This window comes from Danaus plexippus, chromosome 24, assembly GCF_018135715.1.
Source record: "Danaus plexippus chromosome 24, MEX_DaPlex, whole genome shotgun sequence".
NCBI lineage: Eukaryota > Metazoa > Arthropoda > Insecta > Lepidoptera > Nymphalidae > Danaus > Danaus plexippus.
In genome coordinates this window covers 3,056,077-3,071,043 of record NC_083552.1, presented here as the reverse complement: position 1 = coordinate 3,071,043, position 14,967 = coordinate 3,056,077, and the positions used below count along the sequence as shown (strand labels likewise).

The window sequence follows — 14,967 nt, the reverse complement described above, 5'->3', positions numbered from 1 at the left end:
GACGATCACTCAGTACGAGAAGTGAAACAATTGTAACAAATGTAAGAAAGTGTGATAACGGAGGCGTTAGATTTATCAGCCATCCTTTACACACCATGCGATTTTTACAGAAGTTGAAAACTCCGTGATAACAAAAGAAAGATATAAATGTGGGCGAATTCAAGACTGCACAGTGTTTGTGTATATCTCAAAAACTATGAATAATTATTAACTTAAAAAAAATGGTTTTAATTTAAATAATTATTCATTATTTTTGAAAAGGTGACCAGAATATTTGGAAAAAATCGATGTCACTGTGCAATAACTGGTGCGATGTGCTGAAATAAGAGATACAGGTGTGCAGAAGAGCTTCATTAAAGACAAGAAAGAAATGTGCTTCTTTACCCGGTTCAAGGTGAACCAGTCAACGATAAAAAATACATAATTCAAGAGCATACAGATACTTGCACTGATAACTAACATGGTCCGTCCTATTGAACCATGATAGAAATAGAATGTTGTTACTAGACACCAATTGGAATGTTGAAAAATAGATGTGAATAAATGTTCTTAAAAACAAAACATAGCCTTTAATTTTTGTTTCCAAAATTTTGACAGTGATGCCCTCGGTAAAAAAAGTAGCCTATAATGTATGTAATCACCAAACGCTATCATAAATGCAGCTTGGTAACAAGCTCGCTAAATTAATACTATAGATCGTAGAGGTCATTCATATAATTAAGTATTAGATATCAGTGCAAGACGATAATTTCTAATCTTGCTCGACAGATTTATGCTCAAGTGAAGACGTGAACATATTCTTGTGCGACAAATTGCATATAGTGATACAATTCAAGATGCATAGTGTCATCTAACGACGGACAAACGCGGTGTCAAACCTCGTTTCTTTTGAACGAGTGCAGCACCGGCCAATCTGGAATCAGTTCTGCAAGAGACGGTCTTCTATTTTGGGATCTCTATAAAATATCCACATATCCTTAGTAGTCGCTGATACTCATTAAATAGAAATGTTATGGGTTAAAGACGTGATTAGACAAAGTGAATACCTATTACGTCATTGATATTAAAATGATTATGATTTTAAACAGCATCACTAGAGGACGAATGATAAATTTTAAGATATGAGTACATCGAATGCATCAACTGAAATTAATAATGATTTGAACAAAAAATGACATAACAAAAGCTCCTCAAGGCGAGGTCACATTAACCTGAAATCAGATATATTTGCCAACAATCCAAAGAAAGTGAATGATCATCAAATTCATTCCTCTTACATTTCCTGAAAATGACGTTAGGAGAGAATGTGAAGTAGTGATACAAAAACTGTGCTCTCGTTATTTAAAACCAATTTATTTATGCATTTTTTTATTTAAATCGCTCTTAAAATATCATTATTAATATTAATAATATTTTCGAAAACAAAAAGTGCATTGTAATTTTCAAATTATTCTTACGGCTGATACCATTAATAGTGACTTTTTAAGAGGATAATTTTAGTCATTCTTTATTTAAGTATTGTATCATTCATTAAAAAAAATCAATCCTGTTGTAATTTTTCGAGAAAAAATATTTGTAATGTAAATGGGTTATTAATTACTATTCCAACAGAATTGATGATAATTTAATTCATATTTTTATTCCTTTCCTTTTAATCGAACCTTTATTTTGACAGCCTCCATCAAAGCTGGCCAATCAGGTATTAATTCAGGCAGAGACATTCGTCTCCTTATTTGATAAATACCCTAGAACCGATATTACAAGTTATATAAAGTGTCTTTGGGATGAACATATATACGATGATGACAAGCTATGTTATTTTAAAGCAGTATCTAAATTGCTTAAAGTCGAGTGTTAAGGTTGCCTTTTTAAGTTAGAATTCTATAAAATTTAAATAGCTTTTTGTAATACTAACGCTGAACAATTCAAGTAACTTCCTGGTAAACCACCCAGCCATATTATTAGTTTGATAAACAAATCGCAAGAAAATAGACGTCGTTACAATGTAGTTTTCCACAACTATTGTTATGACGACTTAATTTGACAGATTTTTGAAACTTGTCATCGGAAGAGTTCATATATATTCAAAATAGTATGGTGTCCCGTGAACCATTTAATGTGTGTTGCAGAGTATTATGGGTGCAAAACAATGGTAAGATGGAATGAATGACCATATTAAATTTTGGTGTTTTGAGGACCTTAAACCAGGACCAATTTGAGGAGTTTCTGCGTCTGTCTGCCGGGAATCTAAACATCTCGACACCTTCGGATACAACCACAATTTGATTGTCATCTTCGAAATATCCAGTCTCTAAACCCTAAGAACCAAATGCTATGATGCAAACGATGTGGGATTTTTTTTTTATATATTGCCTGCTGACACCAAATAAAAAACTATTTATTGAGTTTCATATTTCAAAACATGTCAGCAGGCACTATATATTTTTCTGTTAAAAACTTGGTCTGATTTATGTGAGCTTGTAAGTGTAAGAAAATATTAATGTAGTACAGTGTATATTTGTTATCTATATATTAACCAATACAGGTAATATAAATAAAAAAATATTTTCATGGCCCGATGGAGCTGTCGTTTTTATTAAGTTTTATTTAGATTGTTTTAGGTTATATTTTATAAAGTTTTCTTAGTTATTTAAAATTTTATTTTTAAAAGGATTCATATCACCACTTTAAACGAATGTGCCACCTTCAATCTTTCTATATGATCTGTAAAATTTTCACTAGTTGGAGATGGTAGTTAAGTTGATTCTATCTTACCTTTTCAACTTTCTTAAGAGGTGGGATTTGTTTCTCCACTTCTTTCAAGTCACCCCAATCTGGGTCGTCCTTCTTTTCACCCCATTTCGCGTATTTCCTTCTCTTGAGCATAGCACGGAAGTCCATACCACTGGCATCTGCACATTTTTTATAGAAGATACCATGTCTCATATATGACTTCCTTTCACTTACTATAACTGCAATTTCAGAAACTTACCAGACACATATAATTGCATTTCTGCTGAATCTTCGCCATGGATGTTGCTAACGACAACTCTGTATCTTCCTTCATCATTCGGTTTGACTTTTCTCATACATAACGTAATAAGACCAGTTTCACCGTCTGTGATGTATTTGAATCTGCCACCCTCGATAATTTCAGTAACGCCCTTGTAAAATTTGAACGTCGGGGCTGGGTTACCTTCCACTTGTATAGTGAGGTAACCAGTTTGATCTGTTGAAAAAGTAATATATAAATATAAATATATTTATTTGATATCCAAAATGATTTAAAATATACAAAATTCATGTAAATTTTTACCTTCAACAGCCGAATTGCTTTCTTGTACGTCAACGATTTGTGGTGGTCCCTCTTTGTCGCCAATAGGCTTTAATGGTATTGAAGGTTTGTTGATCAAATCTTCCAAATCTTGAACTGATGGCCGTCTTGCGTCACCAGATTTTCTTCGCTACAGTATCATTTTAAAATTATAATCTCATAAAAAATAATTATCCCATGTTAATCACGTAGAAATCAACATTTATTAAAACGAACATAAAATTTTTAGTCCTCGTAGATATAATCATTATTTTTCATGTTTAATTGCAGACAGTACAATATTATATGATATGGTATGTATGTCTGAAGATGATATTATAACATATAACAACAGACTCCAAAATATTGAAATTAATATAAATGAAAGTATAGATGAAGATTGAACCAAAAATCGTTTTCAGTCATCGAGATACATTCGAAACAAAACGAAATTAGATTGAAAAATTATACTATAACTAAATACACGATACATAAGTTATGTTATGACAGATGCTGTGCATCATGAGCGTTAGCCAAATGGGCCGACAATGAAGACCAGCGCTTCCTGATAAATGTAGCGCAAGTGTCGAGGTAACACTTACAAATAATTATAACCGTGAATTATAGTGGCACTCTTAAATTTATTAATGACGTCATTGGATATCATCGTTACATATTAATGTCATTGGATTTTTATTGAATTTCCCAATACATTTTCATTAGACTTTATCATTCTGTAATGCGATTTCGAGAACTTCAAAATGGAATAACGTTTTTATTTAATCAAAACTCTTAATTTTTAAGTGCTTAAACAATTTTTTTTTTTTGCAAATGAAAGGACAATAAAAACAAATTTTTCACGTCTGGAACAAACTCGCGGATACAATGCTTACAAAAAGTTTTAAACATAATTCTAAATTGTTTTGCTAAAATCTATTAAGATTTGAGTTAAGTGTAGACTTAATATACTCTTATTATTTATAAAACTTTTAAGATCTTTAGAACTTGTCTTAAATTAGTTTCACCTTAAATGTATGTCGATGACATTAAAAAGGATCTTACAATTAAATAACGCATACTTACCGTAACGTCTTTTGGTACAGCCAAAGCTGAAGGTTTTTTAGCTACAGATGCCATTGTTAATCACATTTAAACAAAGATGCCACAATACAAAAAAGAACATAAATATAATCAAAATATCAATCACAACTATATCACAGTTGAAACCACCAAGATTTACTCACAGAAGCTTACTCTTTTTTTAATTTAAGTTATCCATGAGCGACCTAAAGTGGGTAATAGCCAAATAATTGAGCTTTGTACGCAGCGACAGTAAATAGGAATGGCTCATTAATTCGCCACTTAACGATGAACGCTCTTTAAAGATCAGTTCCATGGGAATAGTTGGGGATCATTAGCAGGTCGCGCGTGTCAAATGACTGAAAGGGGTCGACCGATTGCTGTTCCTCTACACCGAGGGTGGGGAAGAGCGCGGGCATCTATTTGTGCCCAAGCACAAATCAACAGACCAATTCAATTAATTATTACATTAAGGTGAGCAATCCGTGTTTATACTTGGACGATGCTGTTAACATATGTGTAAAGTTGTCGCAAGATAGCGTAATTTACGTGATATATTCGGACATAAGGAACAGATATCTTTTAGTAGACGGTTGTGTGTTATACCAAGATGTAGTTCACAATTCATTCTTGTTACCATAATTCTTTTAAGTAACATTTCTTAATGATTTCGTGTGTGCTCTTTTATCTTTATTTTATTATAAATTTATTAATTATTAAATTTATTTGGTGGAAATGTGATTCTCAAAATAAATCCGGTTTCGATTCATTTCATTTATATTATCTTTTTGGTAAAACAAAACTTCAAAATATTTATATTCGTTCAAGCTAAGTATTAATTTCTGTTATAGATATCATCTGTTTTATTTTTAAAGCGAGAAAATAATAATGGATCTCCCAAAATATATATTTGATCCAAATCGATCTTGTCCAAAATCTATTAATAGTCACTGTTTATGACGCAATGACATCGATTGTCCGTGTAAACCAATCACATCAAATTAGTACCCTACGTTACTAACAGAATTATTATAAATAAACGGAATATACTACTTTACTTCTAACACGTTTTATGGATTCACGAAATTAACTATGAATATAAAAAAAAACATTTTTAATAACGTTATTGTTAATGTATACGTAAGATTTATTTATTTTAAAATCATCAATCAACCGTTTTGCAGATGGAGTCGGAATATAATATTGGGCAAACACCTGTCAATGTTGCTGATCATTGTCATTTCGCTGAAGAGTATTTATGCCAAGAGTATAACAGATAATATAGCGCCAACGTCTGTCATCCCACGCCAGAAATAAGGTATGAACCTTATCTAAACGTCACAGTCAATCATGCATACATCTATTCTAATCTATTTGCAGTTTGACCTTGCTTTTAATAATAACATTGTCTAATTACGGCGCTTTGGTATGAGCAAGAACCTTTTTTTTAGTTTTTAGTGACACATTATAAATATCAAGATAGAGCATATGCACAATCCTATTGAGATTTTTAATAGATAAATTCCCTTTTTCATAAGATTAAAGCAAGAATTTAAATAGAACTGTTTGTACAGTTTTTAAGTTAAATTAGATTTACTAAATGGCATTTTTTCAGATTTCATTTACTACGTTTATTTTTAGTCAATGTAAAAAAATTGCATTTTTCATGCAACTCGCTAAATGTGTTTGTTCATGAAATAAATTGAAAATCCTTTGAGTTGGCACATGCAATTATATATATAACTGAGAGGTTAAAGTTAGAATAAGCCTTGGCCTGGCTTCGCGCTCTTGATCTAAGTCTATCAATCTTTGGCATTCTGAAATGATCTGATGTAATTTTTGTAAGCTATTGATAAACCAATGTCTCATTTGGAACAACCACCCTTCATACTAATGAATATTTTAAAGAAGTCGGTCAATAAGGACATTATTTTATACTTTTATATCCTTCAATGAGACATTTATACTTAAATAATCGTACAATAATGTCATATTTCTTTACTTTATATTAATTAATTTTAGATATATTTAGTGTTGTTGATCATTTTGTAATGTTAATGATATTCTAAACACATTTGCTCACATCATATATTTGGCTGCAATCTGAATTCATTGATTTATAATTATAGATTATTGTTTAGCTTCCGCTTTTAAATTAACTTATTTGATTTATAAATTGGACACGACATTGTTTTGGAATGTTATCCATATATCTACGTTTGAATGTTTTGCGGCATCTTTATTATATCCATTACAAGCAATAACATATTCTCAACAGTAAAACTTAAAGCTAACATTCATTTAAAATAATTGATAATACAAAGCAGCGTGGGTAGCGGGTGCAATACACTGATAATTAATAAATTTATAAAATTAAAGGAATGTTATAACATATTTATTGTGGCATGCGAGATGAGCAAAATTTTAAGTATATCGTTTAGGGTTGCGCTTTTTTATCAGATTAGCAACTTGATACACATATTAGGAGACATTGTTAGTAGCTCTAAAATCTACATTAGGGGTGTGATTATCTTAATATATATGTAAGTTTTTTTCGTAAAAATACCTTCCTTACAGTACGAAACTTATTATATCCCGGGGTTAAAAACCGTTTTATAAAAAGTTTCAGAAATATCAAAACAATATACGTTTTACCTACAACAGAGACATTAATCACGATACCAAATTTATGTTAGCCACGTAACTATGAGATCTTTTTTTATCTATAACATAGATCTAAACATATATTTTCACACATGTATACCTCGTCTGATAGTGCACCCGGCCTGCCGCGTTTCTTTTTGGAAAAAAATAAGTATTTTTAGTAAACATTCTCTGTTAATAATGTGCTTATATTAATATAATATAAATGTATATTAACATGTTTTGTGTGTTTAGGATATTTTTAGATAGTAATTAAAGTGCCGTATCGACATGATTCTGTGAATTAATATTTTATGTGTTGTGTAATGTATTGCTGTTTTGTGAGATGAATTAATTTATAGATACAAGTAAAAATTGTGAGTGATTGTTGGGTTTCAGTTCAGATCTGAAAAATAGTGCCAATAGGGTTAATATTAAGCAAGCATTAAAATATTGAGACACCAAGATTTTTCAAGTAAGCCATTCTTGCTATATAAAATTCAACTAAAAAGCTAGAAAGGCCAATAAGGAACATAATTGGAAGTATTTGGTTCAATAAAAATTATGTTTCCCTTTTGCTCTACAGTATAAAGTTTCTATGCATATTTGATTTTAAAGTTCCCCGCCAGTCTTTAAAGCGGCTTTTCGTTCTGTCGATAAAGGGAAAGATAGGAGAAGTCTAAATTAAATAATTTTGAGTATATCATTATGAAGGTCTAAGGAAATGGCTAGAAGTCAACTAATTTTAGAATATAAAGTTGGGTTAAATTCGACTTTCGGGATACTGTTATGGATGTGGTGAATAGTGATGTATGTATATTGTTTTTGTAAATTCAAAAATTGTCATCAAGATAATTGTCCGTCACGTGCCAAAAAAAAAATAAAATAAAACTAAACAAATGCTCTGCAAAGCAAGCAGCTTCCGCCTAAAACTGACCAGACCCAAACATCTCACCTTTTTCTCGTCTAAAACTTCTCCTGGACGTAATTTCGTGACCTGTTGTTAAAAAATACTGATAATAACCCCTTTCAATATAAATATTGCCTATCTGTGCCGCCGAACCGGAGACCTAGGACCCTATTACCTACAGTTTAGTATTTTGCCCTGAGTAACAGCTGTGAAGTAGTTATATCGTTACGTGTTGCATCACCGTGTTAATCTTTTTTTGTTAGTTTTTGTTTTTTTAATTGATGCTTTCCAGACATCATGTGCTTTCGTTAATACCTGTGTGCTTTAAAAGGTATTTGTAACCGTTATTTGTGTGCGTACGTGCGTATAAGCTGTGCTGTTTATTTTGTGTGCTTTGTATCACAAAAGTGTGCAATAGCTCGGTGCTCTGGACTAGAAGTCTGACATTACTGGATAATAACATATTCATATCATAAGATGAAAAAATTTGCTATTATCTCCCAAAATACTGTTCAAAAATATACTGAGATTATTATGTGATTATCCAGAAAAATTGCTGTGTCAACGGTGCATAAACTGCAATGCAATAACATATTTTTTGACAGAAGAACAGTTAAATTTCGTCACGGCAACATCATAACGAATAGCATTCAACGCAATAGTCGTAGCAACATCTCTTTTACCTTCTTCTCTTCAATCACCTCTCCAGGTCTTAGTTTTCTATTGTCCTGTGGATTACGTGTTTTACCGTCTTAATATTTTTTCCCTAATGTAATAACCTACCCTGTTACTCTAAATCTAAGTACTATGAAGCATGGAATAAAGGATTCTAAGCCTATATCAACCAATCAAATCAACTAATCGTAGTTACTCAAGCACCAGGTTTACCAAAGCATCATACTGATGAAGTAAAGCATATATCAAAGGATTTCTCGGGGTGTTCAAATGTTATGGGTTCGGCTTGACAGAATAGGGTCTAAAGGGTTCACATAAAAAAATATATGTTACCACGCACCTATCTTATAAATATAGTTTTATTATACTCAGATTTTGCCAATAATTTCACATAGTCTTAATTTTAAAATAAGTGCGTGTTTAAAAGGATAAAACGGTTGTGAAATAATTTCTAGGCTACAATTAAATAGCAGAATAAAGGTGAGTCTAGGGTTTTTTCATACCTTTCCGTGTTTGTTGAAAGAAAAGAGATAAAATAAGAGTATTTAATTAAATGTATTCTATTTCTAAGAATATAATAAACACATACCTCGTCGCTGATAATTAGTGAAGGACGTCTTCCCATCTCCTCTGGTGGAGGGATAAGGGAACCTCTCCTGGCGGGAGGGGCTGGTGACAATGAAGGTTTCCTTCCTGCCTCTGGTTTCGGAGACTTATCCCGTACAACCTCGATCTTAGGTGTCGCTGGTTTCTCTTCAGGTGCCTTAATTTCAGGCACCTTTGGTTTTTCAGCCGGCTAAATAAAGTTATAATAAATTTAGGAGGAAACCATCGTAATTTCTCTCATTTCATGTCACTGATAATTTTTTTTGAATTTGGAGTTATTTTATTAATATTTAACAATATGTAGTTTTCATAATGCAAAAAAGTTAAATTTACTTTGTCTTTTTCTGCCTTTTCTCGAATTGTTGGTGTAGGTGATATTTTTTCATATTGTTCAAGTTCTGGCCTTTCATAGTCGGGTATTTCAGGTAATTCTTCAGCCTTTTTTCTTGTAGTTGTTACCTTTGCTTTCTTAGCTTCTGCTTCTACTGTTTGTTCTTTAACAGCGACTTTCTGTAATTTTTGGAATTTACTTAATTTTTTTATACACGTTTACTTTTGAAAACTTCTTTCTTTCGGACATAGTCTTAAATGTATAAAAAAATCTAGAAATTATTTATAGAAATTTTACATTTTGTTATCAATAAAATACACTAATTTACGGAAATTTAATACTTACCAAAAGTTGAGCCTGTAAATAACACTTATCAAGAAACATTTTGAGATCAAAAAAATTTTTAGTAAGCGGAAGCAAAGCAGGGAAAATAAGTCTACATAAAAAAAGATGTCAAAGCAAGAAAACAAATACTATTGCGCTACCATTGACAACAAATTACAAATATATTTACAATATAATTAATTGATTGGTAGTTTTCATGATGGTATTCAGTGCTATTCTACAAAAACAGTGAAGTGCGGTGTGCGATGTGTTTCACGAAATACTAAAATATGGTGCAGTGTGCTAAATTTTGGTGTCAAATATCTATAGCCAATTCGTGTACCTCGTTTGGTTGAGGTTTGCTGCCTAAAGGTTGTGGAGTTTCTAAGCGATCGGATTTTTTCTCCTCTTTGCCCTCAGTTTCAGCCTAAAGAGTAAAGTTATTATTGGCGACCTTACGAATTATTTGCTCAATTTGGATCATGTTTATTTCAAGTGTTAGTTTAATAAAATTTGAATTTTGTAATTTCATGGAGTTATGTAATGGAATGTGCTGTGTCGTAATGATTGAGTGTGCAGGAGATAAGTTTGTAGGTGTTTTTGTACCTGGGGAGATTTAGACCTTCTCCATGGTACGGTGGTGTCTTGTGTGTTTTGTAATGTAGGTAAGAATTTGTCCTCTAATTCTGATTGTTGTTCCGCCTAATTAAAACAAATGAAAAGTTCAAAAACAAGATTGATAACTTGTTCATAAATATTTTCGTTCTCTAATTTTGTTATATAATATGTACCTGTGGTATTTCGGGGATGACGTCCCATGAAAATGGTACTTCGTTAGGACTAGTTTCCGGTTCTGGTGTGATAACAATTGGCACCTAATAGTGGATGTATTGGTTGAAAAATTGTTGAAAGTGATAAAAATTTATATTCAAGTATATCGATTTTATATATTGTGTAAAACGTTTTACCTCTTTTGGTTTTCTCCACGGGTATAACGTGTCTTGTGTCTGTGTGTGTGGAATTGTGATAGACTGTTTTATTTCTTCAGATTCCTAATAATAACAATAATTTTAGTATACTAATGTAAATATCCTTTCAATGTATGCACTTTAAGCCTTTAAGTTACCTCGTTAGGTTTACTTGGACGACGCGAAGGATAAACTTCGTCATTCGTTTGTTTTAATGGTAATTTATCTTCTGCTACTTTACTCTTAGGAATATCACTACTATCTACCTCGTGTTTTTTTGAAACCTAAACAAAAAATTAATTTTGTTTTGAATTTATAGAAAGCTCAGAAAATACTTGAAAATCTTTCGAATAAAATACCTCCTCAACAGATCTCTGACTCTGTTTATCATGATCTTTGCTCATTGGCTGAACATCTATTCTAGTTGATTCAGGTTTTTTGGACGGTTCATTTGTATTATCCTGTATTTAATGAAATTATTATTACTATTCCTTTTTATTAATCGCCTATTAAGTTCTTAAAATTCTTTACCTTCATAGATCTACGACGAAGTGGTTCTTTGCTCACTGGTTGAGATTCTTGTCTGTCAGGCATATCTTTATCCGTTTTGTTAGGTTTGTCATCTCCAATATTTATTTGAACATTGGATTCGTCTTTAGCCTTTTCAGCTTTAATGTCCTAAATGTTTATTTTAAATTTAATACTCGGTAGTTACGAAATACAAAGTGTTTGAATTATATAAATTCTACACAAATAATAGGCTTTCTATTTCAAATTAAAAATCTCAAGAATATTGTGAGCTATTAAAAGTAATGCCTAATATTGTTATACCTCATCAATATTACTTGTACGGCGTTTGTTGGGTTGGTCTACGGGAACATTTTCTTTAATTTCGGTACGATCTACTATTTCGTTATCTGATTCTTCTAGATCCTGATATAAGAAATCAAACTTTAAAAAAATACGTTACAATACAACGGAAGTTTATTTGGTGTGTATTTAGAGAAGTACCTCGGTTTTACTATGTCGGCGTCTCGGTTTACTGACTTTTTTAGATTTCGGTTGATCTAGACTAATGCTACGTTTTGGTTGTGTCTTCTCAACGATTTCCTATTGGCATGTAACATATTTGTAAGAATGAAGTTATTGTAAGTGTGCAATGTTGTGTAATAGAATGTGTAATTTGTGTTTATGTGTACCTGTGTGTCTTGTTTTGAAGGTCGCCAAGGATAGTCCTGCTCTTTAGGTTTTTTTAATTCTGGTGTATTATTTTCTTCTTGTTCCTTAACTTCGTCCTATTTATAAGAAATTAAAATGTAACCTGTTAATATTAGTGGTAAACCAATTGTGTTTAAAAGTGTAATGCGTTACTTGAACTCGAATAACAAGACAATATAATACAATATGGACACAATATTTACAAAAGCAACAGATATGTAGTTTCTTTTTCTTCTTTATGTTCAAAGGGATACATGTGTATCATGCATAACTTTGTGGAAAGCAACTTTACCTTTAATTTTATTTGTTCGAATTCATTTACAGTCCTTTCCGCATGTTCTATTTTAGTCTAAAATCAATATTATTAGTAAGCAGGGATCTACTCAAATAAGAACAAAAAATCCACCTATAACAATTTGTGTTGTTGCTTTCATGCTTTCAGCCTGATAAATATACTATCGTTAAACAGATTTGTTGTTGATTAATAAATTTTAACCTAGCCAAGACGAATGCGAAATATATATTCATCTTGACAACGGTCCACTTTTTTTTTGCATAAGCTTCTACTTGTAAAAAGTCTAAATTATTTTTTTGAGCAAAGCATAATTTGGTGTCCTAACCAACTTCATATCAAGCCAAAAAAAAAATACTATGTGTAGTCAATAAGTCAAATCTACATCAAACTTCAAAAGGGATTTCGCTTTTAGGTTGCAATTTGCCGTAAAAATTTCAAAGTAATAGATAACCAACACCGGCAGAGATCATTCCACCGATGTAGATTTCTATCTCTTAAATATTATCTACTTACCTTGAGAGCAGACTTTTTGAATTGAGAAACTTGTTCTTGTTCAGATATTGATGCCACCGAAGACTTTCTGCTCTCAGCAGTTTCTTTTGTGAACTATAAGAAAAGTTTCACTAAATGTCCTATCATCAATATGATAATTAAAGAACATTGTGACATTGACAATTATATAAAAAACGAATCTATACTTAAACCAGAAATACTAAAATAAAATCATCTACAGAGAAAAATATTCTTTGGTTTTTAACTAATGTATTTAACACAATAAAGATAGCGAGGTCGAGGCTATTTGGACGACATCCATATTCGCTGGTTGAGTAACGAATGATCGCGATTTGTGTGGGCAAGCTCACAGGTAGTATAATTCACAATAGCGAACCAGCCCAAATTGCATACTTTGTAAATGCGGAGCAAAAGCAGATTTAAAAATAATTATGAGCTGATATATTTATAACATTCAAAAGTTAAATGATAGGCATTTGTTATCTATCCGTTTGAAGTCTTTGCTTTGTTTATTTTAAACGATTCTTATATTGTTTGATGTAGAGGATTTATGAGTAATTAATTACCTTAAGTTGTTTATTTTCGATAATAGAACTGCGCCGGCTCTCGGTTGTAACTTCCTGTTGCACCTAAAGAAGAACCCGATTTAAAATAATTCAAAATTTTTTTGACGATTGTTCTTAATATGTGAATTTATTTTAATTATTTCATAAACAAATTAATTTAAATTTTGGATTTTGTTGCACAACTATTATAGGCTCATAGTTTTTTAACCTCCCACTTTTATCACAATTCACTTACACTTATAACACTTTTCACATACTTCTCGCTCCGAACCCCAAGCATTATCAGACTTTAGACTTCACGGCGGTCTATCGCAAAGTGACACTTGTGCCAAAAAATTCACCTTTTATTAACTCGTTTCTGTATCCCCACCACATTATTTTTTCATTCATAACAAAGTTTTGTTCCTAATCACAACTCTTATATATACATAGAATATTTATAAAACACGAAAAGCGATTATTTCACTTGGATCAGCGACATTTATAAAAAACTCACCTCGCTCTGAATCGAAGATCTTCTGCTTTCAGCCTGAAAATTAATGATGATATTATTTAACTGTATACACAAACAAAAACTAGAAGAACATCACCAGTCATTAATGGGATATTAACATAGTGTACAGTTATTACAAATGTTGAATAAGGATCGGTTCCTGAGATTGTGGAAAATAAAGGTTCAAAATATATATAGCATTCAATGTCTTTATGAATATACATTGCATGAAAGGACTTTTTTGTAATATTATATTTCATTATAATATTCTAAAATTAATTCACAACAAATGGAATTCATGTGGGGAACGCCAAAATAGATTATACCTTTATAGACAGAAATTGTTGTTCTTCGGCGACCATCTGCATCATTATAATATATTTTTAACTGAATCTTTGTAAACTATATAATATAAGGACCTTTTTGATTTCTCTCGGAATATCAAAAGAAGAATTTCGGAAAAACCAAGAAATAATTTAATATAACTCACCTCGCTTTGAACACTTTGAATCGATGTTCTCCTGCTGTCGACCTAGGGAAAAAATCATATATATATTAAATAATCCAAGACGTAACAATTCCTATAAATAACAGAACTATATTTTAAATCCTATTTATTTATCTGTGAAATAGTAATGGCACAGTTAAATTGGAACTGAAAAGTCACCTTAGCAACTTCCTTTTCCTTCTTCTCTCTTACGGTTGGTGTAGGAGTAATCTTTTCATACTTTTCAAGAACAGGTCTTTCGTAGTCATCCACAAAGTCCAATTCATACTGTAAAATATGTTATCATTTAGTGTTATGAATATGATTTTCTAATACTCCCTTAATGTTCCTGTAATAAATAAAAAAATACACAAAAACCAGCAACATGCGACTTCCGACAACCACTTTGGACAACACAACGAAGACCGTAAGCTTTGAAACGTCCTTTTAGTAAATCTTAAGTGTCATTTATAATTTATTTTAGTGTTCAAATAAATGTACGTGAGTGTGTAATAATATATGTGTAATGTGCATTTCTTATCATA

The 14,967-nt window shown here is 31.4% G+C and overlaps 1 protein-coding gene across 2 annotated transcripts in view; it reads right to left on the bottom strand.

Annotated features, from left to right (window-relative positions):
- The window catches only part of LOC116776052 (twitchin), a 74,144-nt gene that overhangs the window by 44,407 nt on the left and 14,770 nt on the right, over positions 1-14,967 (bottom strand). Inside the window, exons 30-52 of one of the 2 annotated variants that reach the window (XM_061524228.1) lie at positions 14,603-14,710; positions 14,426-14,467; positions 14,262-14,297; positions 13,939-13,971; positions 13,443-13,505; positions 12,877-12,969; positions 12,361-12,417; positions 12,050-12,145; positions 11,862-11,960; positions 11,682-11,783; positions 11,382-11,528; positions 11,210-11,311; positions 11,009-11,134; positions 10,851-10,934; positions 10,674-10,757; positions 10,489-10,584; positions 10,226-10,309; positions 9,561-9,737; positions 9,211-9,417; positions 8,630-8,674; positions 3,317-3,464; positions 2,993-3,229; positions 2,776-2,912 (exon numbers count right to left, since the gene is read on the bottom strand). In XM_061524228.1, the coding sequence (XP_061380212.1) occupies positions 2,776-2,912; positions 2,993-3,229; positions 3,317-3,464; positions 8,630-8,674; positions 9,211-9,417; positions 9,561-9,737; positions 10,226-10,309; positions 10,489-10,584; positions 10,674-10,757; positions 10,851-10,934; positions 11,009-11,134; positions 11,210-11,311; positions 11,382-11,528; positions 11,682-11,783; positions 11,862-11,960; positions 12,050-12,145; positions 12,361-12,417; positions 12,877-12,969; positions 13,443-13,505; positions 13,939-13,971; positions 14,262-14,297; positions 14,426-14,467; positions 14,603-14,710 (2,403 nt within the window). Of the gene's footprint in view, positions 1-2,775; positions 2,913-2,992; positions 3,230-3,316; positions 3,465-7,157; positions 7,191-7,991; positions 8,034-8,629; positions 8,675-9,210; positions 9,418-9,560; positions 9,738-10,225; positions 10,310-10,488; positions 10,585-10,673; positions 10,758-10,850; positions 10,935-11,008; positions 11,135-11,209; positions 11,312-11,381; positions 11,529-11,681; positions 11,784-11,861; positions 11,961-12,049; positions 12,146-12,360; positions 12,418-12,876; positions 12,970-13,442; positions 13,506-13,677; positions 13,738-13,938; positions 13,972-14,261; positions 14,298-14,425; positions 14,468-14,602; positions 14,711-14,967 lie in introns of those variants that run through there. The other variant, XM_061524226.1, reaches the window with a different exon arrangement.